Raw genomic sequence first — 27,338 nt, forward strand, 5'->3', positions numbered from 1 at the left:
GATGTTTTTTTGCAAAAAAAATAGAATCTCCGGCTACGGCATAATTGTTATGTGAAAACCTTGTCCCTTTTTGCATGAAAAGTCCTGGTTTATTATTATGCATATGAATTATTTGCTTGGTATTTCTAGTTTAGATGTTTAGTCCAATACATATTATACGGCTCAGTACATAGAAAATTATTGAGACCAATTATTGTAGTGCACATAACACGAGACCATCATTTTTTTACTAGTAGAACATAAGAACATTTTCATTGCAATGTTCAGTCAAGTTTCTGAAAGTAAAATGTCAATTCCAAAACCAAGTCTGCAATTTAAAAAAAAATAGCATGAAGAAGACAGCTTTATATTCTGAAAACTCCCTAGGCAGACTGATGGATCAGGGGCTCTAGTGTTTTGACCCTAGAAAACCTTCTAGAAATTGTTCCAAGAAAACCAATTAAATTCTGTCTATAAACAAAATTGATCAGGGTCTTCTGGGGGAGAATATCAGGTTTGAACAATTTATGACATTTATTTGAAAAATAAATTCATTTATGGGTATATTCTTTTATCTTAGTTGATTTATGCTAGCTTACAATGATTTCCATATAGATATTAGGAAGACAAGTCTACCTCATCAGTAATCCTGTCTTCCTATTGCAAACAACTATTTCTTGGAGAAATAATTCCTGTAAAGAGAAAGAGATTCTAGAAAAGCACTGTTATTGTATTCTGAAGACTTAATAGGATCTAGAAACGTTAATTAGTCTGACATTGTCTGACCTTTTAACATTTTTAGGAAAGGGAAAATTTACAAGCTTCAAGGAAACATTTACCATACTGCATGGAGTTTGAAATAAGAAAAAAGAAACTGATGCAAAATAATAGAAAAGAAAAAAAGGAAAATATTTTGCTTGATTTTCTATGTTCAACGAGGATTGAAGCACTCAATTTTAATCTTAACAATTACCAAAAACATGATGGATAAGGTGCCATTTACTTAGCTTCAAGACTATAATTTAAACATTTTCTAATGTCAGTTAAACAGCATGGTGTCTTTTTAAAGCCAATTGTTTGCCTGTTGTCATGTTACAAAATTAGTTGTCAATGGTATTTGAACGATATATCCACAATTGATGCAATTGCTAGAATTATAGCAGCATTTTGAATTTCTGTAGCCATTAATTTAGATTTGTTTGAAATGAGATAGCACCATTCTAACTACTGAATGCTGATAAATGCTCATCTGCTGTGAACATTTTATAGATGTTTATTGATATGAAATGTAAGTCATTTTAGCAAGACCGAAATTCAAATGTAACGCCTAGATCAGATGGAGGAAAAAATATGCAATTAAATGTCCAATCCCATGGGGATGAATTTACCCTCAGTCGACAGTGGTAAATCTGCCCCAAATCTAGAGGTGGGGTTATTTTGCCGATTTGGGTATTTAATCGTTTGCTTCAATTTTGAAGATAGGCCTAAACAAATAAATTGTGTGGTTCAGGTAATATGGTCCCCAAGATAATGTAGGGTAGGTCGGGATTTTTTTTTTTTTTTTAGTTTGGTACAGGTTTGTTTGCTTTGTTTTTGTTCTTTTTCAACAGAATTTCAGTTATATAAGGACATTGCTGAGCATCGCTGCAGTTAGGTGGTGTGTCATTGCTAGTTTTGTTGCCATTCGTCACACACCTTCCGAAAGCAAAACATATTGATAATTAAATGTGACAATACTGACTTGCTTCAGCATCTCAAAAACATTTCTCTGCCATTCTCCAAGAAGTAAAGTTAGGAATAATTTATAAACTGTACAAATGGCAACAGACCCAGGTTTCAGTCCCAGTTTAAAAGAAAGTCACATTTTGTCAGGCACCAGCCTATGTCAGAACTCCCAGTATTTTATATTTCCTTTCTATACTAGTAGTATGTTTGTCCTGCTGCTATTTTATTTAAACTATTTTTTATGATTGCATCTGACAACATGACAAGTGAAAAGGGTCATGACTTGTCCTGCAGTGGTGGGTGGGGTGTATTAAAATTAGTCCGGCATTCAATCTTATGTGTGGGAAAACTTATACTATTATCCAAGAGACAATTTTTTTCCATTGTATATACCTTACTCTGAAGAGCGAAAAGTCAGAGAATTTCTTGATAAATTGTACGACATGAATATTGTACAGCTATTCTTCATACAAACTGGTCCATGGCCCCTTGTCGGATGTTGACATGTCAATCTCGGATACAGATCCCGGCTCGAACAAAAACATTATCTCTACATCTTCCAAACTCATCTTGGGTGTTATGAGCTTAAACTCCCGACATTCTGGAGTGTTATTTTTTCGCCAGTCGCACCAATAAAAAACAGTAGGGTAGGCGATATTTTCCAGATAGGGTCGGGTGACCTGAACCACACAATTTATTTTTTTAGGCCTTATCATCTTTAAACACATACTTCATCCTTAGTTTGATTTTTAAATGAAATTCTGAAACTTAAACTTTTACAGTTTAGGTTCTTTCTGACAGTCTTACAATATTTATTTCTTTTTATCTATACATCCAGTCATCCACAAACTGCCCTAATTAGTCCTGTAACTATCTGGCCGAAACCATAATGGGGCTCATTTGAGTTTGAACCTAGCAGGACCTTCACAGCATGCCTTGTGATATCCCATGGATTACCAGGGCTTTGGCCCTTACTGGGCTCTAATATACTTCCCATATATCTCATCTGACTTAGGAATATCTTAGGACTTCTTTTGAAGTGTTTAAACTGCTGGATTCTAAAAGTGAAAGAATCATCACATTATACTTGTCTTTCATCTAGCTAACAAGGCCATGTAAATGCTGTCAAAGTTGAAATTGAGAGATAGTCCCTGAGGTGAGGAATCATTGAGGAATGAGATTGTCAGCTTTAATGAAGTTCCAAATACCCACAGTTCCCTAGTGATAACCACAGATATCATCATTTGTTCCCTTACAGTGTCTCATATCATCATTTGTTTAATTATAACCTATGATATCATCATTGTTTTCCTTATATAGCCTTCTGGAATCATTATTGATGTTACCCTATTGTGTCTGGTATCATAATTTGTTTCCTTATTGTGTCTGATATCAACATCTGTTGTCTTATAACCTTTGATATCATCCTTTGTTTTCCTTTTTGACCTATTATATCATAATTTGTTTCCTTTTGACCTATGATATCATCATTTGTTTCCTTATAACCTATGATATCATCATTTGTTTCCTTATGACCTATGATATCATCATTTGTTTCCTTATGACCTATGATATCATCATTTGTTTCCTTATAACCTATGATATCATAATTTGTTTCCTTATGACCTATGATATCATCATTTGTTTCCTTATGACCTATGATATCATCATTTGTTTCCTTATAACCTTTGATATCATCCTTTGTTTTCCGCTGGACATGTCCGGCAAATTTTGTACGGGTCCGGCAGGTCTTCCGAAAGTGATGGTCCGGATGACCGACATATTTTGAGACGACTAAATATCGAAAAGGTACCTGAAGGCGAAATGTCTATAGAAACTTTCGCTGATTATTTGCCTTTGCAGTTGTTAGTTGATCCCATACTGATATTGATTTCACATGACATTGCAAAAAGTCGGCCATTTCCGACTATGAAATGACATATTTATTCGGACAGGCAAATTTTTTTTCCGACAGGCAAAAACTTACGAAGTGCCTGTCCAATGGACAGGCAGAATTTTTACAATTTCGGAAAGACTGCTCTAACCTATGATATCATCATTTGTTTCCGTATGATCTTTGATATCATCATTTGTTTCCTTTTGACCTATGATATCATCATTTGTTTTGATCAGGAAGCTTGCAATTAAAAAACAAGTTGGGAATATTCATCACTGCCAATAGGTTGATTTTTTGATCTTTCAGAAATATTTTATTGTATTTTTATTTTTTCGAAATCTGAGATACATTTAGGCTTTTACTTAGGCATTGCTTATACATAATTATATCTGATTGATGTGCATTATGAAGGTTTATGTATATGGTAATAAAGTTTACATAGTACAGTGTTTTTTTATGGGTACTTGACTAAGGACTTACTTAATAAAAGCATCTAGTGTCTTAATTTGTAGTACAAAGTTTCAGCACCATGAAGTTCTGAAAGCAGGAGTTGTTCATGTAGTTCCCAGTTTTGTCTCTCAGGAATTCATAAACAGATAAGTCTGGGATAATGTTTGAAACCTCATTTAATACCTTATTGTGCTTTTCAGCAAGCCTTGATATATTTCTCTCAGGAAGGATGCAGCTGAGGATTAGCTATTCATTACAATGTGATGGCTTTCTAGAAGTCGTTAAGCACCTTATTATGGTCATAATTGAAAATCTCAGTCTTTGGCTTTATTGCATCTTGAAAAACCATTCTATTGCATGCCTGATGGGTGGACTGCTGTATTTCCTCAACATCTTGAAAAACAATTGCCAATGACAATTATGTTTGAAATCTGATGCCAGAGCATTTCTTTGGTCACACATGCATCCTCACTCCTCAAGGAAATAATACAAAAGTATCATAGAGATGAAGGTATAAAGGGATGGGATGTGCAACGTTTATACTTCCTGGGTCAAGGTCTCAATCCCTGTTCAAGGTCACCCAGTACCACTAGAGGTATCTTGATCTTTAAGTCTTGTTTAACAGGGACTAACCATAAATGTTCCCCACATCTGTTAAAACAATGGGGCAATTGTCATTTCTAATGACATGTGTTGGCATGAAGCTGTTTATTTCTACAGAAAATTTAATGAAACAGATTTTTAATTACTATTTGCAAAAAAATCATCATATGAATGGCATTTTTAGAAATAATGTTTTAGGGACATTTTTTTAGAAACCACATCATGACATAGAAGGTGAGGTTTCCATGTTGAATGTGTTACCATATTAGATGTCACGCTATCTGGTCTAGTAATTATATTTAGCGGAGACGTTGGAGCAAAGAAGACAACAATCCTGATGACTAATTACCAAACTTCGTGACTATGAATGTTGAGCAGTTTCTTCCACTGAAGCCAGATAGGAATCAAGAACAGAAAGCATGTAAAGATGCAGCAAAATAGGTTTTAAGAATTTGTCATCGAGTGAAGCTTTCCTCCATGCATTGCATTTTTATTAAATGGTTACAAAATAAAGAAACACAAGAAATTGGCTATACTGTAGAAAAACAAGTTTCAAATGCTAAAATGTTTTATTGAAATTATTCAAGTTCGATATATTAATTGTTCAACAAAATATGACAGTTTTGGTATCAATATTTCACAGTTTGACATGTCAGCTTTGAATGCTTGACACTTTATAAAAAAAAAGGCCAACTGAAAAACTGAAGCTCGTAGCACCTTCTTTTCAGGAACCTGTTTGTTTAAGAGCCGACATATCATCCCACTTTCATTGAAGCTGAATTGGTATTGTACACTGCATTTCCCTGCATAATTGGCTACCATTGTCTGCATTGGGTATCGTAAATGCTATCTTTAATGCCATGAAATGTTTTATGAGCGCACTTTAAAAGCTTTGGTTCGTTTTTTTGGCAGACTTTTCTGATCTTAATTAAAGTTTCGGGTAAAGATAATACACTTCAAGGGCATTGTTAACAGTGCTCATTGATTTAGTGGTTTCAGTTAACAGGCAAATAAGTTACTTGACAATTTGAACCCATTTAGACCCTACTATTTAGCTTAAGTAAGACTCATTGATACATTAATGGTCAACATACAGATATTTTTTTATTTTTTTTAATCTTTCTGAGTTTCAGGAATGTCGGACATCTTGCACAATGAGAATTCAGTATACAGTTGAACACCGTTAATCCGAAGTTGTAGGGACCCAACAAATTACTTCGTAATAGCGTGTTTTGGATTAACAATTTTCCGCAAATGACAGCGTTCGCGAATTATAGATGACGTGAAATACTAAGTCATGAAAATTGCAATGTTGGTTACACGTTACTAATACGATACACTGGTTTTTCGTATATAAAAATATTCGTTGATTTATTGTTTAATAATTGACTAATAATTCGTTATTATATTCTTTATTAAAACAACATAAATAAGCCAATCTCCAGAGAGATAGCGACTTTATGTGCTCCTTTTGTTTGAGCCATGTGGAAAGTGTGTTCAACGGTATGCTTCGGCGATTTTTGATTTAGATTTCATTCATTGCGTCATACTTCTCCTGGAAGCTTTTCGAATTGTGACGCCGTTTAACACCCTTCCCTCTTTTTAACCTATCCAGATATACTCCCGGGTTGGTTACCGGGCCCTTCTCCGGATTGTTTGGTAGCGGGTCGAGAGAACAATGTGGCGATCGAATCTGATGACATTTTCGAATGATATTCAGATTGGGTTAACCAGCAATTATATACTTAATCACCGAAATGCATCGCTCATTTTCTGACATCAATGTTTGTAACATACGTGTGCTCAATGTCATTCTTTAGCAAGCGCTAATTTTGCTCCATTGACACCTCAAGCCGATGCCCGAATGCATTCACAGTAAGGTGTGAAAAACTATGACACGATCAGGTTTGAATTAAGAATTGATAAATAGGTGTGAAATACCAAATCAGGACCGTAATTTTTACTTCGGATTAGCGATTATTTCGGAATAGTGATTTCAGATTAAAGACCAAAAATTTAGTTAAACAAAGGAGAAAAATCAGGACCGAAAAATAAATTCGAAATAGCGATAACTTCGGATAAACGGTGTTCGGAATAGCGGTCTTCAACTGTATAAGAAACAGAAGGTTTCATATAGGTTTGATACAAGCAACACCAGGAATTTGCTCATGCTCACTAGTTTTGTATTTTCAGGGAGTTGTGAGCACTCAATCTGTGAACAAAAATGTCGTGACATCGACCATGGAGGTTATGCCTGCGAGTGTCACCGCGGTTACCGACTTGAACACGACGGCATCACATGCTCTAGTATGTCTTCCTGCATATTTATTTTGCTAATTTATTTGATGTTGCATAATAAATAATAATTAATATGCACTACATTTTAAGGGTCTTCCACAGTGAAAAAGTTGGTTCAAAAGTTTCAAAATTATTATTATTATTTTTTTTTGAGGTTCAAATATATAATAACAAGCATATATAATATATACATCCATTACAACATGTGTACAGGTGTAATAAGGAGTTGAGCTTTCCTTTACGAAATAAGATTTTATCAGGTTTTCAATAAAAAAAACTATTTTTTTTCAGAAACTTTTTAATACAAAATAAATATGTTTTGGTGTCAAAACTTTCAAGAATGTCTTGAGGCTATCTGGTGATCGCAGCTATTTTAAATAAGAATTGCATTTTTGAAACCAGGAAATGAATTTAATCATTATTTTCTTGAATATCTTTCTTATATGAAAATATATCATCAATAAACCACAATACGTTGTTGATTGGGTAATCTGGGGTATTTTGACACAAATCAAATCAATATTGTCGTCAGACATTTCTGAAAAAAAATATGAATGCTTTTTGATCCAAAATCTGATAAAATATTTTTAAGTATAATGTGCTCAACTCCTTATTACCCCAAAACATGTTGCAAAGGATGTATGTTCTCCACCTGAAACATTTTAAATTTTGGCCTTCCCCACCATTAACTTTTAAACTGTGGAAAGCCCTTGACCAGTTTTTCCTTAAAAAAAATTTAATGGCTCAAGGTTTTTTTAATACAGGCATGATTTCTTTCTTTGACTTATAATGTATATGACTTTGCTAAACATTTTTAACATCAGCATAGGTGGTTACTATTTTAGTTGGTTTGTAAATATGATCAACTGAAAGGGGAGGGTGGAGATGTGTGAGATTTCGTTATGATCATGATTATATTTGATCAGTAAAGCACCAAACTTCTCATGACAATTGTTTCGCCTGCTGTGAAATTGGCCATTTGAGTACAATATCACAATCGATTCTTTGCAAATTAATTTTCTTTTAGTATTCATGCCTCAGTTTTATTTGCTTTGCTTATAAATATTGGATGAATGTATTTAGAACCATTGAAAGTTATGACAGGTAATTTCAGGGTTACTTGCTTTTTATTAGCACATGTTTTTATCCTGATAGTGTTTTTTTATGACTAACTTTGGGCTTAAGTTTGGCCCCATTTCTTATGCTAAAACGTACAAAGAAAATTGCATTTCAAAATATTGTGTTATCTATGAAGATGAGACCGCTTTATGGCAAATACTGGCATACTAGTTCTTACAGCACTGTAATCAAAGTTAGAAGACTTACATCATAAAATAATCAGACAATCTATTTTGTTTCAAATTAAATATGAGCATCAAATATATAAGTGATTCAATGCCATCCCATGGGTTCAAAAATGATTTCACCCATCATTTGCATTTAATTGCAGAATACTATGAGATTTTAAATCTCCCAAATAATGGGGGGTGGGGAGCAGGGTCATTAATGGCAGCTAAAGATCTATATTAGTACAACATATCTCGGGTTCCTGTGAGGGAAAAGTGCTTTCTATCTGATGCATGATGTGTTGAAATCTTAAAAGGTTGGTTTGCTGCACGGTATTAAATTAAAGGAATTTAAGCCGGAGAAACTAATGAAATACACGTGTTTCAGAGGCTCCATAATAAGCCTGCCTGTGATTAGGCTTAATTAGTGAGATTGGAAATATTCTTTTAGCAGCATGTTAACACAATAAACTTCCAAGATTGAAAGATGATCAAGGGCATTTTTGCCCTTAAAATCAATAGGTAGATAAAGATCGATTGTGATCATTTTGTGCAAAGTTCTAATTATAGCTTCTAATTTGATGCTACACTGCATTCAGTCATGGAATGGAGTCATATTTCATTAAAATGGTGTGTCCATTTAATTAAATGGTCACTTAGTTGAAAGCGCTTTTTAGAATAATAATGCCATTATTGCCACCGAGTGATTAAATGGCTGTCAAAATGGATGTGATAACTAACTGAAATATTCTCTATAAGATATATTTCTTTTTCTATGAAAGACCTACTCTGAACAAGGTTTTTTTGTATAGTTTGCAGACAATGGCATGAACTTCTTCAGGATATTTTTGTTTTTTTATCATTCAAAATTGTAAAAAAAGGCATACAAATATAAGGAATGCTAAAATGTCACTGTGTAATTCATTTTTCATTTTAATCTTTGAAATCAATGAATTCCCCCAATTAAGACTAATTGATTTTGGATGGAAAATGCTTTCAAAGGCTTAAAGGAATCCAAAGCATGGCTTCTTCTAAGCGAAATTCCATTACAGAAGCAAACAGTTTTGGACTCCATTTAGTTGAGTACTGCCTAAAATCCTCTCAGATGACACCTAATTCATTTAACCTCCATTTACATCACCCACTTGTGTAAGTGTACAACAAAATCAGTGTTCAAGAAATTCTATTGAAACATGCCCTAATAAGGCTGTTGTGTACTGAGATCAAGCGTGAGTGCTGTTCAGGCTTGATGGATCCTACCGGCCAGAAATGGTGTGGAAATCTACTGGTACATTAGAGCTTCATTATACACAGTAATGAAGTGTGTTTGAGTGGCATGTAGACAGCATTGAAACAAGAGCTTGACACAAATTGATTATCCCATTTCAGACTTTTAGTGCTTTTTGACACCAGACAGTCATTGACAGATCTATGTTTTAAGTGGAAAGCTGTTTGAGAAATTCTACTTTGTCATGTAAGATTTTGGTTAAGACTGTGCCCATGCAGTGCAAGACATATTTACAAATTATAGTCGAGTGACCAACTTTCCCCCAGAAAATAAATGTAATCATATATGCAAAAGTGGTACTTCCAGACAAAGAGAGATATACAAGAGTTACTTATTATCACAGTTTATCTTGTATTATATTTTTGTAATTGTTTCTGATCCACGTCTGTTACAGTTGTGGTTGCCAAGACCTTTGTAGTAAATTGGTTTGGAAATAAAATGGTATTCAATTTCGTTTAATACAATATATTTGTATGTTTGCTAATTTTATGGGGCTTGAACTGCGTTAAAAACTGCCATCTTATATTTCCTGAGTAGGATTTTCTTCAACGCCATGCAATGTTGTTGATTGTTTCAGCCCTGATTTATTGGTCCCTGGTGTCCAAAATTTTGTCAGCCTGGACAATGTATCTCCATTCCCCTCCATGCTGGTGACAAATGCCAGAGTCCCACTGGCCAAGATACCATCACCAATTTGTATTGATCCCCTCCCTAGTCCCCCATCTGCTCTTTTGTAACTCAATTTGGCCACCCCAATTCTGTTAAAGTGGAGATATATCTCTTTCATTGTCATTTTTGGTTGAGTAAGAGGGAATGTTTGATAGCCATATTTGTCTAATTTAGTAACTGATATGACTGTATTTGCCTGGTGGATGGAGAGCCTATCTCTAATTTAATAAAGCAGCCCTGTCAAACCAAATGATCATGAAGTGATATGGCTTTCAATTATATTTGGCTGAAATGGCACAAGAATAGTATTTCTGTCAATTCTTATATGCTATGGGTTTGATTATACAAAAGTTGGAAATAAGTTATAGGTAATGTTTATTTCTTGTCTTCTAAACCATTAATTCAGCAGGGCGAGTTCAGCCAGAATCTGACTGTACTGTTAGGAAGTCTGTCGGTCCATCATGTTTTTGTCCAGTCGATATCTTTCTCAGTCATGGGCAATTATTTGGCAGAAGTGACCACCATGGCATGAGGATGACAATGTCGCGTACATGACCTGTTTTCCTAACTTCAAGGTCGAACCAGTCATACAATCTTAATTTGTTTTACTATATAAATTAAGCCTTTCTGATAATAGTTTGTGTCCAATCCATATTGTCTATTCATGGTCAGATTTAGGATTCAGGAGTGACACCTTACATTGAGGACATGTTGCACACAAGATACCTTTGAATTCAAGGTTACAGCAACCTTTTTAACTTAGTATACTAGGGACCCCAAACGCTATCTCATGAAAGGTCTCCATAAACTCTTCCTTTATACCAAATTGAGTCAAGATATGTCAACCCTAACTAAAGTTAATCAGTTTCAACTGTTTTTCTATTTTTAGTAACAGTGACCTTGACCTTGAGCCTAGGGACCCCAAACACAATCCCATGAAAGGTCTCCATAAACTTTTCCTTTATACCAAGTCGGGTCAAGATATGTCAACCCTAACTAAAGTAATTCAGTTTCATAGGTGCGTTTGACGCTGCCCGGCTGCCTGCCCGCCCGAACAACGATGTTTGTCATTCTAATAACCAGGTTTCACTATGTGAAAACCTGGTTAATAAGCTTTATTGATGGTAGTGTCCAGTCCATATCTTTGTCATTCATTTTTTCTGACACTATGTCATGTGGGGCTATTAATCACTTTCTGTGATGGCTCGGTTTTAATTTTTTGGATGAACCTCTAAAAAGGACAAATAAGAGACCATACCCACCCAAAACATCCATTTCCCCTCATTGGCATTACAACTGAAGATGCATTTAAGCACTTTCAATGTATAACAACTGATGTTGTGTCTGACAGTGTCTCCAATAATTGTGTTCTGTGTTATGAAACTTAGGATAACAAATTAGTTTCTGTTTTTCCATTGCCTCAATAAAAGCCCTCTGCAACCTGGCCTTTTGTGTCATGTAATTTGTAAGGCTTTTGTCATTACAATTGCTTTAAAAGTCTATTCTTTTGTTTCCAGAATCAAGTAACGGGATCAAGCTGTTGTCAAGAGAGACAGGATTCCTGTCTGCCCCTGATCTTGTACTCGTTAAATTTATATTTGTTGTGAAATATTGCTCTTGCAACTAATAAGATCTGCTTTATTTCAGTTTATGAGTCCTCTGGTATTAGTATTGCATTTTTGGAGGAACAGTTTCTCAATTGTTGAGGACAAAACAGACACATTGTCTTCTGATAAGGTTTCTTAAGGGATTATTATGAAGTCTAATGATACATCTTTTACTATTATTATACTTTATTATCTTGAAACTCTTATCTTAATTACCAACTTTATATTGATCACATGCATTTCTGTCCAAGGAACATGTGTTTTGCATTCTCTTAAGGAGATGATGTTTCCGAGCTAACCAGATATCCAAAATATGGGAAACTTTTAATCTTATCTAAATATGCTATTAGATTTCTCTGGATTTATGGAATTTGTCTGATACTTCTGGATAAAAAGAAAGAACCTTCCTGTTATGGAGCAAAATCAACAAAAGCAATTGTGGACTGCTGGGTATTATTTGCTTGGTAAATCCCCACTCTGTTTGACCATATTGCCTTATTTCATGAGTTTCATCTTGTGATGTTAATTTCCTTTCAGCAAATATTAACCATTGTGTGTTCTCGTGATAAGGAATAAACAGCTTTATATATTACTCAAAGGAGTTCTAGCTCAGAAGTTTGACTCCAAGAATTGATGATGATATTTCTTCAAAATTGATCTTCTAGTTTTTTTTGCTGGCCAAGACCTCCCCTAACTGAACACTTGACAATGTCGGGTGTTTCAATTGAATGGGAATATCAGCAAGGCAAAGAAAAAACCCACACCACACTCATTTTATGTTAAATAAACGAAACTTGGTAAAAAAAGATTTAAGTGACATTTTATAAAACGTTTCTATTTTGTACATGGTAAAGAAATATCACTTCATGTTAGGAAGAAAACAGCATAATTGCAGTAGATTTTTAATCATTTTTGTGTGAGAAAATCCTGACTGGATTGTCATTATTTTCTCCTGTAATTTCTTGATGGCAATGAAATATTGATACATCAGCATTAATACCAGTAGGTGGAAGGCTCAGACCATTATCTGACTATTAAGGTTCATCGTTTCTGGAGCTATATGCTCAGGAAATGTGCAAGGAAACATAATCTATATTGCCAATTTTAATTAATATAACTTTAAGTCAACATGCTGTTGGTTGGTTGATCAGTCTGTCATTTGGTCAAGAGGGCAGTCTATTGGTTGGTTTATCAGTCTGTCAGTTGGTTGATCAGTCTGTCAGTTGGTCAAGAGGGCAGTCTATTGGTTGGTTGATCAGTCTGTTGGTTGGTCAAGAGGGCAGTCTGTTGGTTGGTTGATCAGTCTGTTGGTTGGTCAAGAGGACAGTCTATTGGTTGGTTGATCAGTCTGTCAGTTGGTCAAGAGGGCAGTCTATTGGTTGGTTGATTAGTTGGTCAAGAGGGCAGTCTGTTGGTTGGTTGATCAGTCTGTCAGTTGGTCAAGAAGGCAGTCTATTGGTTGGTTGATCAGTCTGTTGGTTGGTCAAGAGGGCAGTGTATTGGTCGGTTGATCAGTCTGTCAGTTGGTCAAAAGGGCAGTCTATTGGTTGGTTGATCAGTCTGTCAGTTGGTCAAGAGGGCAGTCTATTGGTTAGTTGATCAGTCTGTTGGTTGGTCAAGAGGGCAATCTATTGGTTGGTTGATCAGTCTGTTGGTTGGTCAAGAGGGCAGTCTGTTGGTTGGTCAAGAGGGCAGTCTTAAGTTGGTTGATCAGTCTGTTGGTTGGTCAAGAGGGCAGTCTATTGGTCGGTTGATCAGTCTGTCAGTTGGTCAAGAGGGCAGTCTATTGGTCGGTTGATCAGTCTGTCAGTTGGTCAAGAGGGCAGTCTGTTGGTCGGTTGATCAGTCTGTCAGTTAGTCAAGAGGGCAGTCTATTGGTCGGTTGATCAGTCTGTCAGTTGGTCAAGAGGGCAGTCTATTGGTTGGTTGATCAGTCTGTCAGTTGGTCAAGAGGGCAGCTATTGGTTGGTTGATCAGTCTGTTGGTTGGTCAAGAGGGCAGTCTGTTGGTTGGTTGATCAGTTGGTCAAGAGGGCAGTCTATTGGGTGGTTGATCAGTCTGTTGGTTGGTCAAGAGGGCAGTCTGTTGGTTGGTTGATCAGTCTGTCAGTTGGTCAAGAGGGCAGTCTATTGGTTGGTTGATCAGACTGTCAGTTGGTGAAGAGGGCAGTCTATTGGTTGGTTGATCAGTCTGTTGGTTGGTCAAGAGGGCAGTCTATTGGTTGGTTGATCAGTCTGTTGGTTGGTCAAGAGGGCAGTCTGTTGGTTGGTCAAGATGGCAGTATGTTGGTTGGTTGATCAGTCTGTTGGTTGGTCAAGAGGGCAGTCTGTTGGTTCGTTGATCAGTCTGTTGGTTGGTCAAGAGGGCAGTCTGTTGGTTGGTTGAGTAGTATGTTGGTTGGTTGATCAGTCTATTGGTTGGTCAAGAGGGCAGTTTGTTGCAAAATCATTTGTAAAGCAAACTACTTCTAATTTGATCATATGCCCCTGTAAAGCATGAGGTGCTTATTATACTTTCCTACATTGTCGGTAAAGTGGTTCAAGAGTTATGTGCCTTGATGTTGTACTTGAATTTTATAATTATCAATTTGTTAAAGGTTATGTTAGGTGTGCAATCTACTTCCACAGTTAAAGAGGATCATTTTGATACTGTGTACGTATGATCAACATCAGGTTTAAAAGTATATGATCAAATTACCATCTCAAATAGACATTTAGCTCATCTCTCAAAAGATAAACCACACAACACTGTCAAAGCCTTTGTGTTGTTGGTGGCATTGCTGTTTGTCATTGACTTTAATGTTGACCATAACTTGAAAACTGTTATAAAATATTTTTTTACTGTTATAAAATATTTTTTAAAACGATTTTTAAATTCTGGTAGTCATGATCACTAAACATCTGTTGCAAGCCCAAAATATTGAAGTACTCAGTTATGTCCCTTGATTGACTGGGGATGTTTTCATTGGACCTGATCCTCTTGCCCTTCTCTTATACAACCTTGAGACTGAAACCAAATTGATGGTGTATCATTTCTGTCTGCTTTTTTGCATTACCAATATTTCAAAGAATGTCTTCTGGAATCAGCAAGATAGAAAGATGTTCTGAATTGCAGCACGGTATCAGGAACTGTATCTGACTGTATTACTGAGTATATTGTGTAACCCTTTGACACCATTTTTCATTGGTAAACCATCACAAGTGCTGTGTTTTATCTGTGTCTGGTTGCATGAGTACAGTTCATTTATTATTCCATTTGCATGTTATGAAACAGTTTTAACTTGAATGCTGCATACAAGATAAAGCATCTGTTCTTTGAGCCGAGGAGAAAGAATGCACTTTTACAATGGACTGAATCATTACATCAATGGAAACCATGACATATACTGCTGCTTGACATTTGAGAGCATTATCAGATGGGTTGGAATGGTTTGTGTGATTGTTTTGCAGTGCTAACATTATTGTCTGTTTGTTTTTAATGACTCTTCATGGTCTCTTGGCCCAGGGAATGGCTCTACATAAAAAACAACCTGTTCTAATTCTTGGCACACCAGTGGAACATGATATTTATTCATTCTTGACTTGTGTTTATGTGTTTACCTGTTTGTTAAAAAGAATATTAAAACTGTACAATGGTCCTCTTTTCCAGCAGTGCACGATCACACAACAGAAGAACATCAACCAAAGATCTTATTGGGAAATGAAGACAAAGTTAAAATAATTCCACTCAGTGACACAAATGAACACTTAGTGGACAAACATCACACACCTATTCACTATAATACAGTAATAGACCCAATTCATGAAGAAGTTTCCTTTGACAGGTCTTATATACATTCCATTTCTAGCCTTGATAAAGTTGTAACAGATAATTCATTGGTTGACAATAATAATCATATTAAAAGAGTACCAAACAAAGACATAGATGTTACAATCAATAGTGACATTAAAACTGAAAATAAGGAGAAAGGTGATGCATTAGATAGTGATCAGAATGTTGTTATAGATGATGAAAAGTCTTCTTTAGAATCAGTAGAAATTCTCACATATGATCAGACAGAGGACAATCTGCCAGCGATAGAAACAGAAGAACTAGTAAGCTCAGAGACAAGAAAAACTGATGAACTAAAGAGCCTTGTTCCAAACCATCTACCGCAATACTCAAGCCCGTCAAGAGAGAGCCCAGAAAAGAAGGCTGAACGCTGCGATGAGTTTTCTTGTCTGAATGAAGGCAAGTGTGTCGATGATGGAACAGACAAAAGGGGGAAACTTCGGTGTGACTGTCCCCTTGGGAAACTGGGGGAAAAGTGTGAAACAGGTGAGGCTTGAACGGAATAACAGATAGTCCAAAGTATTAAGAATTTCTGTTCAGAATGTTTTATCTAAAGATTCTTCAGTTATCTGCAGACTCAAAGACAGGGAAATAAATTCTTATGTTTACATTTTCTTTTGAGGTGTAATAAAGCAGGGTGTGAGACATTGTCACAAATTGCTCCTCCTGGGAGCCAAGAGCTAAGAATGGGGAATATAGCATGAGGAATTGACATTGCTTGTGATTGCTGGCTTAAAAATATTTGTTCTTGCTTGACAAGAAACAATAACAATTTGTCCATGTCTGACCTGGAAACTCATAATTGGTCCCCTCCTAATAGAAATGATCGGATTTATGTGGCCAATTATGGTGGAATGATTTTTCCCTGGTTTACCAACTATAAATCATTTTCTAGTCTGGTGTGTTAATTTCTGGGGATATTTTTTCATTACCTTTTATGGGGAGATGTGCTGTTATGTTAAGATTATTATAAGGTTTCTGGCTTGTCAGAGATGTCTTTATGGAACCTTACATTAAGAGAATGTGATGTGAAAAACATGGAACAGTATCTGTTTGTCTTTCAAACCTCTCATTATGATTGTATGAAACTTCAAACCATAGTCTTTGATTTGTTCTTATCGTAGAATTAAACTGTCTGATTTCAAATATTTTTGTAGCTTTTCAACTATTATAATAAGTCTTTCTCTTGTCATGTGATCAAAATAATACATAGTGAAGTACATTAGCCAGATTTTTGTTATAAGACATTACAAGATTTTCATTGCTTCATGTTTTTCAGCACACAGTTTCTCAATATGTAAATTATTTATACATTTCAGACGTTGAGGTCCGGTTCCCTAAGTTCTATGGAAACAGCTACATGGCCCTTCCTGTACTGAAGACTGGGTACAAGCAGTTGGATCTCTTGCTGGAGTTCAGGCCCCTGTCCCTCTCTGGGCTGCTCTTCTTTAGTGCAGAGTTTGAGGATGCCCGGTCAGATTTCTTTTCTTTGACCCTGGTCAATGGATATTTGGAATTCAGGTAGAGACAATTTTTCGTCACTGTTGTGTTTATTTGTACAACTTTTCTCTTCAAACTGACCAGTTTAACTTTTTTTGAGAATAGTATTGAACAAACAATTTGGGTTTTACTTCAGTCTGATAGTTCAAAGTATGCACCAAAATACTTTATTTTAGGTTGTTTGTAATATTTAGAACTGTATGTTAGGAATCATTTGTAATAAAGCACTTTAAGTGGTATATAGCCTGCCATTTGTTTATATTTTCCTTAGGTATGACTGTGGCACAGGAGTGGGCGTGGTGCGCTCGACCAGCAGGGTTGCCATGGATACTTGGAACACAGTCAGGGTCAGTCGGGAGGAGACCCACGCCTCACTGTGGCTGAACAATGACCAGCCTGTGTCAGGGTCATCCGAGGTAGAGATTGGATTGGTTATTCATGTTCTTGTACAGAAATAAGTTGTTAGCCTACTTTAACATTTACTTTTAATAAACTTTGTAAACACTTCATGCCTCTTACACTTCTTTTACTAAAGAATACTGATCCTTTTTTTCCGGCAAAGACTAAAATAATCGGAGAATATGGATTCAATTTTTAAAAGTATACCATGTTTATAAGTTAATTTAAGTATCTCAGATTTAATGCAAAGTATCTTGTGATAATGAATGGACCTTATATCTGTCTCCAGGGTTCGTACTCGAGGTTGACCCTGCGTCTGAACATGTATCTAGGTGGCTATGACAACCTGGATTTGGTGAAAGGCAAGGTCGGGATGACCCAGGGGTTCACTGGGTGTGTGGAACAGGTTGTTGTCAATGGTTACAAGTATGACCTTAGGAAAGCAGATTTGGTGGGAGATGCACAGTTTGGAGTAAACATTGGTGAGAGTGTGGTGATATCCAAAAGTTCTTTTGAAACTGTTTCACAATTGTTTTGTCTGGGATTTGAAAGCTTTAAAAAAAAGAAAGATGATTTTTACTTTTTTCATTTCTTAAAGTTGCTTTCAGCATGCTTAGTATTTTGATTTTTATGTCCCCACTTTTGAGGGGGGGGGGGGGAGGGGGCATATAGATTTGCCCTTGTCCATCTTTGCGTGCGTCCGTCCGCACACACGTATGCATAAAGTCAGTTTTATGTTAACCTGTGTCAGGGGAAAACTTTTTGACGTAGAGTTTGAAAACCTTAGGGGATTGTTGTTTAGGGGATGAAGAATGTGCACATTGGGTTTTGTTTGCAGCTGCACATAGTAAGGGGAGAGTTATGACCCTTCAAATAACAAAAAATTGGCATTTTCAAACTTATGTCATTCAAAACTCAAAAAAACTATATTACCTAGAGTCATGCAACCTTAGGGTCATGTTGTTGGGGTGAATAAGTTGTGCACTTGGGATTTTGTTTGCAACAGTACTGCACATAGTTAGGAGAGAGTTATGGCCCTTCAATTAGCAAAAATTGGCATTTTTGAATAATTTTCCTTGCATTTGATGGAAGTAACAGTACTATTAACATGTAAAAGTGGATGGAGCTTCATGACTTTCAATTTGATTGGAAATAAATAAGAACTCCTGTGAGCATTTCCCTTGTCACTTGAGGCAAGTGGGGGCATCCTTGTCATATGGACTTAATTTTAGTTTTGATTTGAGAACATTCTCGAAGCTGACCTTTTTTAGATTATGAAACTGCCATGGCAATATAGAATGGTATCAAGTTTATCATGATTTGACTTCTGCTGGTTTTTCCGTGTATACAGAGTAATTGTCCTTGTTTTCTACAGGAGAGTGCAGTGAGGGCGTGTGTGAGGATGTGGTGTGTGAACACAGTGGACAGTGTCGTGTCAATTCTGCCGACACCCATATCTGCCTCTGTCCCCTCGGAACTGGGGGAGAGAACTGCCAGCATAGTGAGTAAACACCCTTGTGCTACCAACTACAGTGTGTTGTGCTGTTCATCGGAATCCAGATTTAATTTGTAAACAAACAAATGTTTAAATTGGTTACATGATCTTGATGCTCTGAGCACATGTTGTAAAATTTGATTGAATACTCGTTATTATAAAATTAGGTCAAATATTCTATGAAAATTTATAGAACTGTAAAATCCATAATCAGATTGAAATAGATTGTTTGATGGTAATTAATATAAAAAAAATAAAGGCATGAAAACATTTTACATGATGTTTGATGTCAGCATAATTTTTTTATGCAAATTTACGATATTAAATGTATCAGAGTCATTATCATATAACTTACAATCCTGTTCCAATCTAGAACATGGAACATTAGTCTGCTTTATCAATGTTTGAACAAACGATACTCGAAGGACATTCTTCTCTGGAAATACCATACATTTGTAAATCATTGTTCAGCAAAAACATATTCCCTAATGAATGTTTGAAATTCAATAACACAGAAACACTGGTAAGATGCATTTAGTAAATATGTTTTTTTTTATACATAAATTTTCTTAACATGGTTGGATGGGGGATTCATGGACTGTATGTCAGAAATAAACTTTGTTTTATGGGCTATTCAATAATTCTGTTTTATTTTACTGTAATAAGAATGTATAATGGTTTCTTGGTATGAAATTTGTGACAGATATTGGAATTTATTAGTCGTGAAGCAGAATTCTTTCTTTGTTTATTGAAACTTAAAACCAAAAAAAAGTATAACAGACATAAAAAATCAAGTAAATCATATTTATTTTATTGATTTGCTTGTACTCTTTGAATAAATGTCTCGGTAATGAAATCAATATAAAAAAATGGAATTTACAACTGAAATCATGGCTTATTATTAATATCTTTTGATCTAATATGTAAAGATGTTTTAAAAAGCCAAGGTCTTATATGAGATGCTTAAATAAAACTTTTTATACTTCCATTCACAGAACTAGATGCCGTATGAACAGCATTTATGATAAAAAAAAATTATATAAGCATTTGTTCAATCATCATCAAATTTGGTCAGAATGTGTATGGGCATAATGTGTATGGGCATAATATCTTGTACAAGTTAGATAACTGGCCATAATGCTTGAGTCACTAGTTCTTGCTCTCTAATTATGGAAATTACCTAAAATTGGTCTTGTTATACTTAACAAAATATAATTTAATGGTCGTTAACCTGCCCTAACTTTACGCCTCAGAGACATATATCACTGTAACTCGGTTTTCCATATTCTCTTTTTAGTCGTGGACGTACACATCCCAGAATTTCAGAGTCACTCGTACATTGAGTTACCAGGCCTGGGCAGGTCAGCTCTCCTGTTTATTGAGGTGGAGGTTGTCCTTAAGGCCAGCAAACCAGATGGTCTGGTGCTGTATAATGGCTACAAGTTGGACCGGTCAGGGGACTTTATATCTCTGGCCATCCACAATGGTTACCTGGAGTACAGATTTGACCTTGGAACTGGACCTGCCATCATCAGGTTGGAGATTGTGACTTGTTCAAGACAGTTACAATCATTTTTAATTAGTAATGCTTTTGAGTTACAGAACATAAAGTAGGATAATGAAATGTGTTTTCTTTACAAAAGTTAACAGTAAAAAATGTTGAATGAATTAGCAAGAATATGAATTATTCAGTTCAAGCATTAAACATGCAAGTTGATAATAAAAAAAGCTGTGTGCCTCCAATATAATGCAGGTCAGCAAAGCCCATTCAGCTGAACAAGTGGCACTGGGTTCGTTTTTCGCGGACAGGCATGGAGGGTATCCTGGAGGTTGATGGGCAAGTAGTTTCTCACGGGCAATCCCACGGGGCATTCACCCAGTTGACTGTCACCCAGCCCATGTATATCGGAGGCCACAGGAACTTTGATGAGACTTCAGGTGCTGCCAACGTCTCCAGGGGATTTGATGGTTGTATACAGAAGGTAACGTCTAGTTAATAATAACCCTTCTTTATCATCTGCTATGGCTACCTTATGTTGATAAGTTATATGGTTTGTCCCACTTACTGTAGAACCAACAAATGTAACATTTAGTTATTATTTTCAATGAAAATTGGAGCAAATAGATATTTAGCCTTAAAAAAGTTAATTTGGATAAGGTTTACCATGCAAAATCAGAAATGATGCTCCATTCGATTTAATATAACATTTGAATGGAAAAAAACATTCCCAAAACCTTCGTATAACAGTTTGTGAAACACACACTAGCTGAATAGGTATTTTATGTGTGTTTCATTCTATAAAAGTGGTTAATTGATTTGGCAGACCTGTACCTTTCAGACTTGGCAGACCTGTACCTTTCAGACTTGACAGACTGGTACCTTTCAGACTAGGCAGACCTGTACCTTTCAGACTTGATAGACCTGTACCTTTCAGACTTGATAGACCTGTACCTTTCAGACTTGATAGACCTGTACCTTTCAGACTTGATAGACCTGTACCTTTCAGACTTGATAGACCTGTACCTTTCAAACTTGATAGACCTGTACCTTTCAGACTTGACAGACCTGTACCTTTCAGACTTGATAGACGTGTACCTTTCAGACTTGATAGATGTGTACCTTTCAGACTTGGCAGACCTGTACCTTTCAGACTAGGCAGACCTGTACCTTTCAGACTTGATAGACCTGTACCTTTCAGACTTGATAGACCTGTACCTTTCAAACTTGATAGACCTGTACCTTTCAGACTTGATAGACCTGTACCTTTCAGACTTGGCAGACCTGTACCTTTCAGACTAGGCAGACCTGTACCTTTCAGACTTGATAGACCTGTACCTTTCAAACTTGATAGACCTGTACCTTTCAGACTTGATAGACGTGTACCTTTCAGACTTGGCAGACCTGTACCTTTCAGACTTGACAGACCTGTACCTTTCAGACTTGATAGACGTGTACCTTTCAGACTTGATAGACGTGTACCTTTCAGACATGGCAGACCTGTACCTTTCAGACTAGGCAAACCTGTACCTTTCAGACTTGATACACCCGTACCTTTCAGACTTGACAGACCTGTACCTTTCAGACTAGGCAGACCTGTACCTTTCAGACTTGATAGACCTGTACCTTTCAGACTTGACAGACCTGTACCTTTCAGACTAGGCAGACCTGTACCTTTCAGACTTGATAGACCTGTACCTTTCAGACTTGATAGACCTGTACCTTTCAGACTTGGCAGACCTGTACCTTTCAGACTTGACAGAGCTTTACCTTTCAGACTTGACAGACTGTACCTTTCAGACTTGACAGACCTGTACCTTTCAGACTTGATAGACCTGCACCTTTCAGACTTGACAGACCTGTACCTTTCAGACTTGATAGACATGTATCTTTCAGACTTGACAGACCTGTACCTTTCAGACTTGACAGAGCTTAACCTTTCAGACTTGACAGAGCTTAACCTTTCAGACTTGATAGATGTGTATCTTTCAGACTTAATAGACCTGTACCTTCAGACTTGACAGACCTGTACCTTTCAGACTTGACAGAGCTTTACCTTTCAGACTTGACAGACCTGTACCTTTCAGACTAGGCAGACCTGTACCTGTCAGACTTGGCAGAGCTTTACCTTTCAGACTTTACCTTTCAGACTTGATAGACATGTACCTTTCAGACTTGATAGACCTGTACCTTTCAGACTTGATAGACCTGTACCTTTCAGGCTTGACAGACCTGTACCTTTCAGACTTGACAGACCTTTACCTTTCAGACTTGACAGACCTGTACCTTTCAGACTTGATAGACCTGTACCTTTCAAACTTGACAGACCTGTACCTTTCAGACCTGACAGACCTGTACCTTTCAGACTTGACAGAGCTTTACCTTTCAGACTTGACAGAGCTTTACCTTTCAGACTTGATAGACCTGTACCTTTCAGACTTGATAGACCTGTACCTTTCAGACTTGACAGACCTGTACCTTTCAGACCTGATAGACATGTACCTTTCAGACTTGACAGACCTGTACCTTTCAGACTTGACAGAGCTTTACCTTTCAGACTTGATAGACCTGTACCTTTCAGACTAGGCAGACCTGTACCTTTCAGACTTGATAGACCTGTACGTTTCAGACTTGACAGAACTGTACCTTTCAGACTAGGCAGACCTGTACCTTTCAAACTTGATAAGACCTGTACCTTTCAGACTAGGCAGACCAGTACCTTTCTAACTTGATAGACCTGTACCTTTCAAACTTGATAGACCTGTACCTTTCAGACTTGATAGACCTGTACTTTTCAAACTTGATAGACCTGTACCTTTCAGACTTGATAGACCTGTACCTTTCAGACTTGACAGAGCTTTACCTTTCAGACTTGATAGACCTGTACCTTTCAAACTTGATAGACCTGTACCTTTCAGGCTTGATAGACCTGTACCTTTCAAACTTGATAGACCTGTACCTTTCAGACTTGATAGACCTGTACCTTTCAAACTTGACAGACCTGTACCTTTCAGACTTGGCAGACCTGTACCTTTCAGACTTGATAGACATGTACCTTTCAGACTTGGCAGACCTGTACCTTTCAGACTTGACAGACCTGTACCTTTCAGACTTGATAGACGTGTACCTTTCAGACTTGATAGACGTGTACCTTTCAGACTTGATAGACGTGTACCTTTCAGACTAGGCAAACCTGTACCTTTCAGACTTGATAGACCTGTACCTTTCAGACTTGACAGACCTGTACCTTTCAGACTAGGCAGACCTGTACCTTTTAGACTTGATAGACCTGTACCTTTCAGACTTGATAGACCTGTACCTTTCAGACTTGGCAGACCTGTACCTTTCAGACTTGACAGAGCTTTACCTTTCAGACTTGACAGACTGTACCTTTCAGACTTGACAGACCTGTACCTTTCAGACTTGATAGACCTGTACCTTTCAGACTTGACAGACCTGTACCTTTCAGACTTGATAGACATGTATCTTTCAGACTTGACAGACCTGTACCTTTCAAACTTGACAGACCTGTACCTTTCAGACTTGACAGAGCTTTACCTTTCAGACTTGACAGACCTGTACCTTTCAGACTAGGCAGACCTGTACCTGTCAGACTTGGCAGAGCTTTACCTTTCAGACTTTACCTTTCAGACTTGATAGACATGTACCTTTCAGACTTGATAGACCTGTACCTTTCAGACTTTATAGACCTGTACCTTTCAGACTTGACAGACCTGTACCTTTCAGACTTGACAGACCTTTACCTTTCAGACTTGACAGACCTGTACCTTTCAGACTTGACAGACCTGTACCTTTCAGACTTGGCAGACATGTACCTTTCAAACTTGATAGACCTGTACCTTTCAAACTTGATAGACCTGTACCTTTCAGACTAGGCAGACCTGTACCTTTCAAACTTGATAGACCTGTACCTTTCAAACTTGATAGACCTGTACCTTTCAGACTAGGCAGACCTGTACCTTTCAAACTTGATAGACCTGTACCTTTCAAACTTGATAGACCTGTACCTTTCAGACTTGATAGACCTGTACTTTTCAAACTTGATAGACCTGTACCTTTCAGACTTGATAGACCTGTACCTTTCAGACTTGACAGAGCTTTACCTTTCAGACTTGATAGACCTGTACCTTTCAAACTTGATAGACCTGTACCTTTCAGGCTTGATAGACCTGTACCTTTCAAACTTGATAGACCTGTACCTTTCAAATTTGATAGACCTGTACCTTTCAAACTTGACAGACCTGTACCTTTCAGACTTGGCAGACATGTACCTTTCAAACTTGATAGACCTGTACCTTTCAAACTTGATAGACCTGTACCTTTCAGACTAGGCAGACCTGTACCTTTCAAACTTGATAGACCTGTACCTTTCAAACTTGATAGACCTGTACCTTTCAGACTAGGCAGACCTGTACCTTTCAAACTTGATAGACCTGTACCTTTCAAACTTGATAGACCTGTACCTTTCAGACTTGACAGACCTGTACCTTTCAGACTTGATAGACCTGTACCTTTCAGACTTGACAGACCTGTACCTTTCAGACTAGGCAGACCTGTACCTTTCAAACTTGATAGACCTGTACCTTTCAAACTTGATAGACCTGTACCTTTCAGACTTGATAGACCTGTACCTTTCAGACTTGACAGATCTGTACCTTTCAGACTAGGCAGACCTGTACCTTTCAAACTTGACAGAGCTTTACTGTTCAGACTTGACAGACCTGTACCTTTCAGACTTGACAGAACTTTACCTTTCAGACTTGATAGATCTGTACCTTTCAGACTTGATAGACGTGTATCTTTCAGACTTGACAGAGCTTTACCTTTCAGACTTGATAGACGTGTACCTTTCAGACTTGATAGACCTGTACCTTTCAGACTTGAGAGATTGCATGATTTAAATATAGATAATATTTTTATAAGGTTAGCACCAAAATCAATTCAAAGAATTTTCCAATTCAGTTGACAATCAACAAGAAGCACATCCCTCTAGTGAAGCATGCAGTATCCGGCGTGAATGTGGAGAGTTGTGTACACCCATGTGTAGGCCAGCCGTGTTTGAATAGCGGAGAGTGTATGCCGCACGGGGATGTGTACTCATGTAACTGTGGGATCGGCTATACAGGGGGCAGCTGCCATAAAAGTAAACCATGAGATTATGATTTAATGATTTTTATTTTTGCTCAGATTTAATGATATGGTTGTTATCTTGTAAATGTATGAAATGGCAATATGAAAAAATAGAAATGATTTTAAACTTAACAGATGTTAGTATAATGTGAGTGCTAAGAGTGAATATTATGATTGGTGACTCTAAATATGTTTTCAGCCAAGTATATACCCTACTATATCAGTACTGTATGATGTATATACCCTACTATATCAGTACTGTATGATGTATATACCCTACTATATCAGTACTGTATGATGTATATACCCTACTATATCAGTACTGTATGATGTATATACCCTACTATATCAGTACTGTATGATGTATATACCCTACTATATCAGTACTGTATGATGTATATACCCTACTATATCAGTACTGTATGATGTATATACCCTACTATATCAGTACTGTATGATGTATATACCCTACTATATCAGTACTGTATGATGTCTTTTCAGAAGTCAGTATGAGTACAGAAAGCCTGATGTTTTCTGAAAGCAGTTACTTGAAGTACACGAAATCTGACATTGCAAAAAGGTATCATAATGTGACAATAAAAGAAATTTTAAGAGAATTACCATAAATACAATTACTGTTGCATCAATATATCGTATATAAAAATTATGCGAAAACAACAAACAAGCAATTTTAAACAGTGGGTAACAAAAACATAGCTTATAAGTTATATCAGAATGCATTGAAATTTATACATGGATAACAATTAGAGAAAGAACTTAAAGTGATGGCATGTTTATTCAAACTGTTAAGTCATTCAAATCTGATAATAATTATAATAAATTCAAGTAATTTTTTTCGATTAACGCCTTGTGCTAAATGAAGCCAACCAAACAAATCAAGGTGTGAGGTTCTTACCTGAACCCGCGAAAATGACATCGACCCAAGCAAACAAAACAAAGTGTGAAATTTTTACTTGGGACCGTGAAAATGACTTCGAGTGTGGAGAAATATCGACCCTCAAGATATCGAGCTATCCGATCGAATTTTATATGAACAAAGAGTTAAACAAAATCGGTTCTTTTAATCTGGTTCGAGCCAACGAGGATATTGAGCCATGAGATATCGAGCCAACGAATTTCGACTGTAACTTATTTTAATGTTTGTTTTTATTGTTATTATAGTGTTTGTACATGTGTATTCCAGAGTTGGCGGCGACAAAATTGACATCAAATTCTCCATCAAGCCAAAGTCCCCTAGTGGTGTGTTCTTCTGGAGTGGACAGGATATTATGGAGCCCAATAGCGACTATGTGGCCCTGGGCTTCAAGAATGAGGCTCTAGAGTTCCGCTACAATCTGGGAAGTGGGGAGGCGGTCATCTCGTACAACAATTCTGCACTGTTTGATGGACAGTGGCACCATATACATGCTCAAAGGTTATTTACTTTTCATCATTTCCTTACGTTTGTCAAGCCAGCAATCTTCCGTACACTTAAAGTGCGCTGCTTTCCTTACTGCTCGGGCATATGTTGACCACATCAATTTTATGTCCATTCCCAGTGCTTGTACTAGCATTTATGCAACCGAAAACATACTTGAGGTATACATAAATAATGCTGACATTCTTTTTAACTTGAATCCAAACTGATGTTATAATTTTTTT

The 27,338-nt window shown here is 36.7% G+C and overlaps 1 protein-coding gene across 2 annotated transcripts in view; it reads left to right on the plus strand.

Moving 5' to 3' along the window:
• The window catches only part of LOC128213470 (pikachurin-like), a 36,463-nt gene that overhangs the window by 5,387 nt on the left and 3,738 nt on the right, over nucleotides 1-27,338 (plus strand). The window contains exons 2-12 of one of the 2 annotated variants that reach the window (XM_052919194.1): nucleotides 6,848-6,961; nucleotides 15,451-16,119; nucleotides 16,953-17,154; nucleotides 17,405-17,549; nucleotides 17,822-18,014; nucleotides 18,908-19,033; nucleotides 20,325-20,562; nucleotides 20,781-21,009; nucleotides 25,509-25,689; nucleotides 26,178-26,256; nucleotides 26,881-27,111. In XM_052919194.1, the coding sequence (XP_052775154.1) occupies nucleotides 6,848-6,961; nucleotides 15,451-16,119; nucleotides 16,953-17,154; nucleotides 17,405-17,549; nucleotides 17,822-18,014; nucleotides 18,908-19,033; nucleotides 20,325-20,562; nucleotides 20,781-21,009; nucleotides 25,509-25,689; nucleotides 26,178-26,256; nucleotides 26,881-27,111 (2,407 nt within the window). The remainder of the gene's footprint in view (nucleotides 1-6,847; nucleotides 6,962-15,450; nucleotides 16,120-16,952; nucleotides 17,155-17,404; nucleotides 17,550-17,821; nucleotides 18,015-18,907; nucleotides 19,034-20,324; nucleotides 20,563-20,780; nucleotides 21,010-25,508; nucleotides 25,690-26,177; nucleotides 26,257-26,880; nucleotides 27,112-27,338) is intronic. The other variant, XM_052919195.1, reaches the window with a different exon arrangement.

The sequence above is a fragment of the Mya arenaria genome, chromosome 13 (assembly GCF_026914265.1).
Source record: "Mya arenaria isolate MELC-2E11 chromosome 13, ASM2691426v1".
Classification (NCBI taxonomy): Eukaryota; Metazoa; Mollusca; class Bivalvia; order Myida; family Myidae; genus Mya; species Mya arenaria.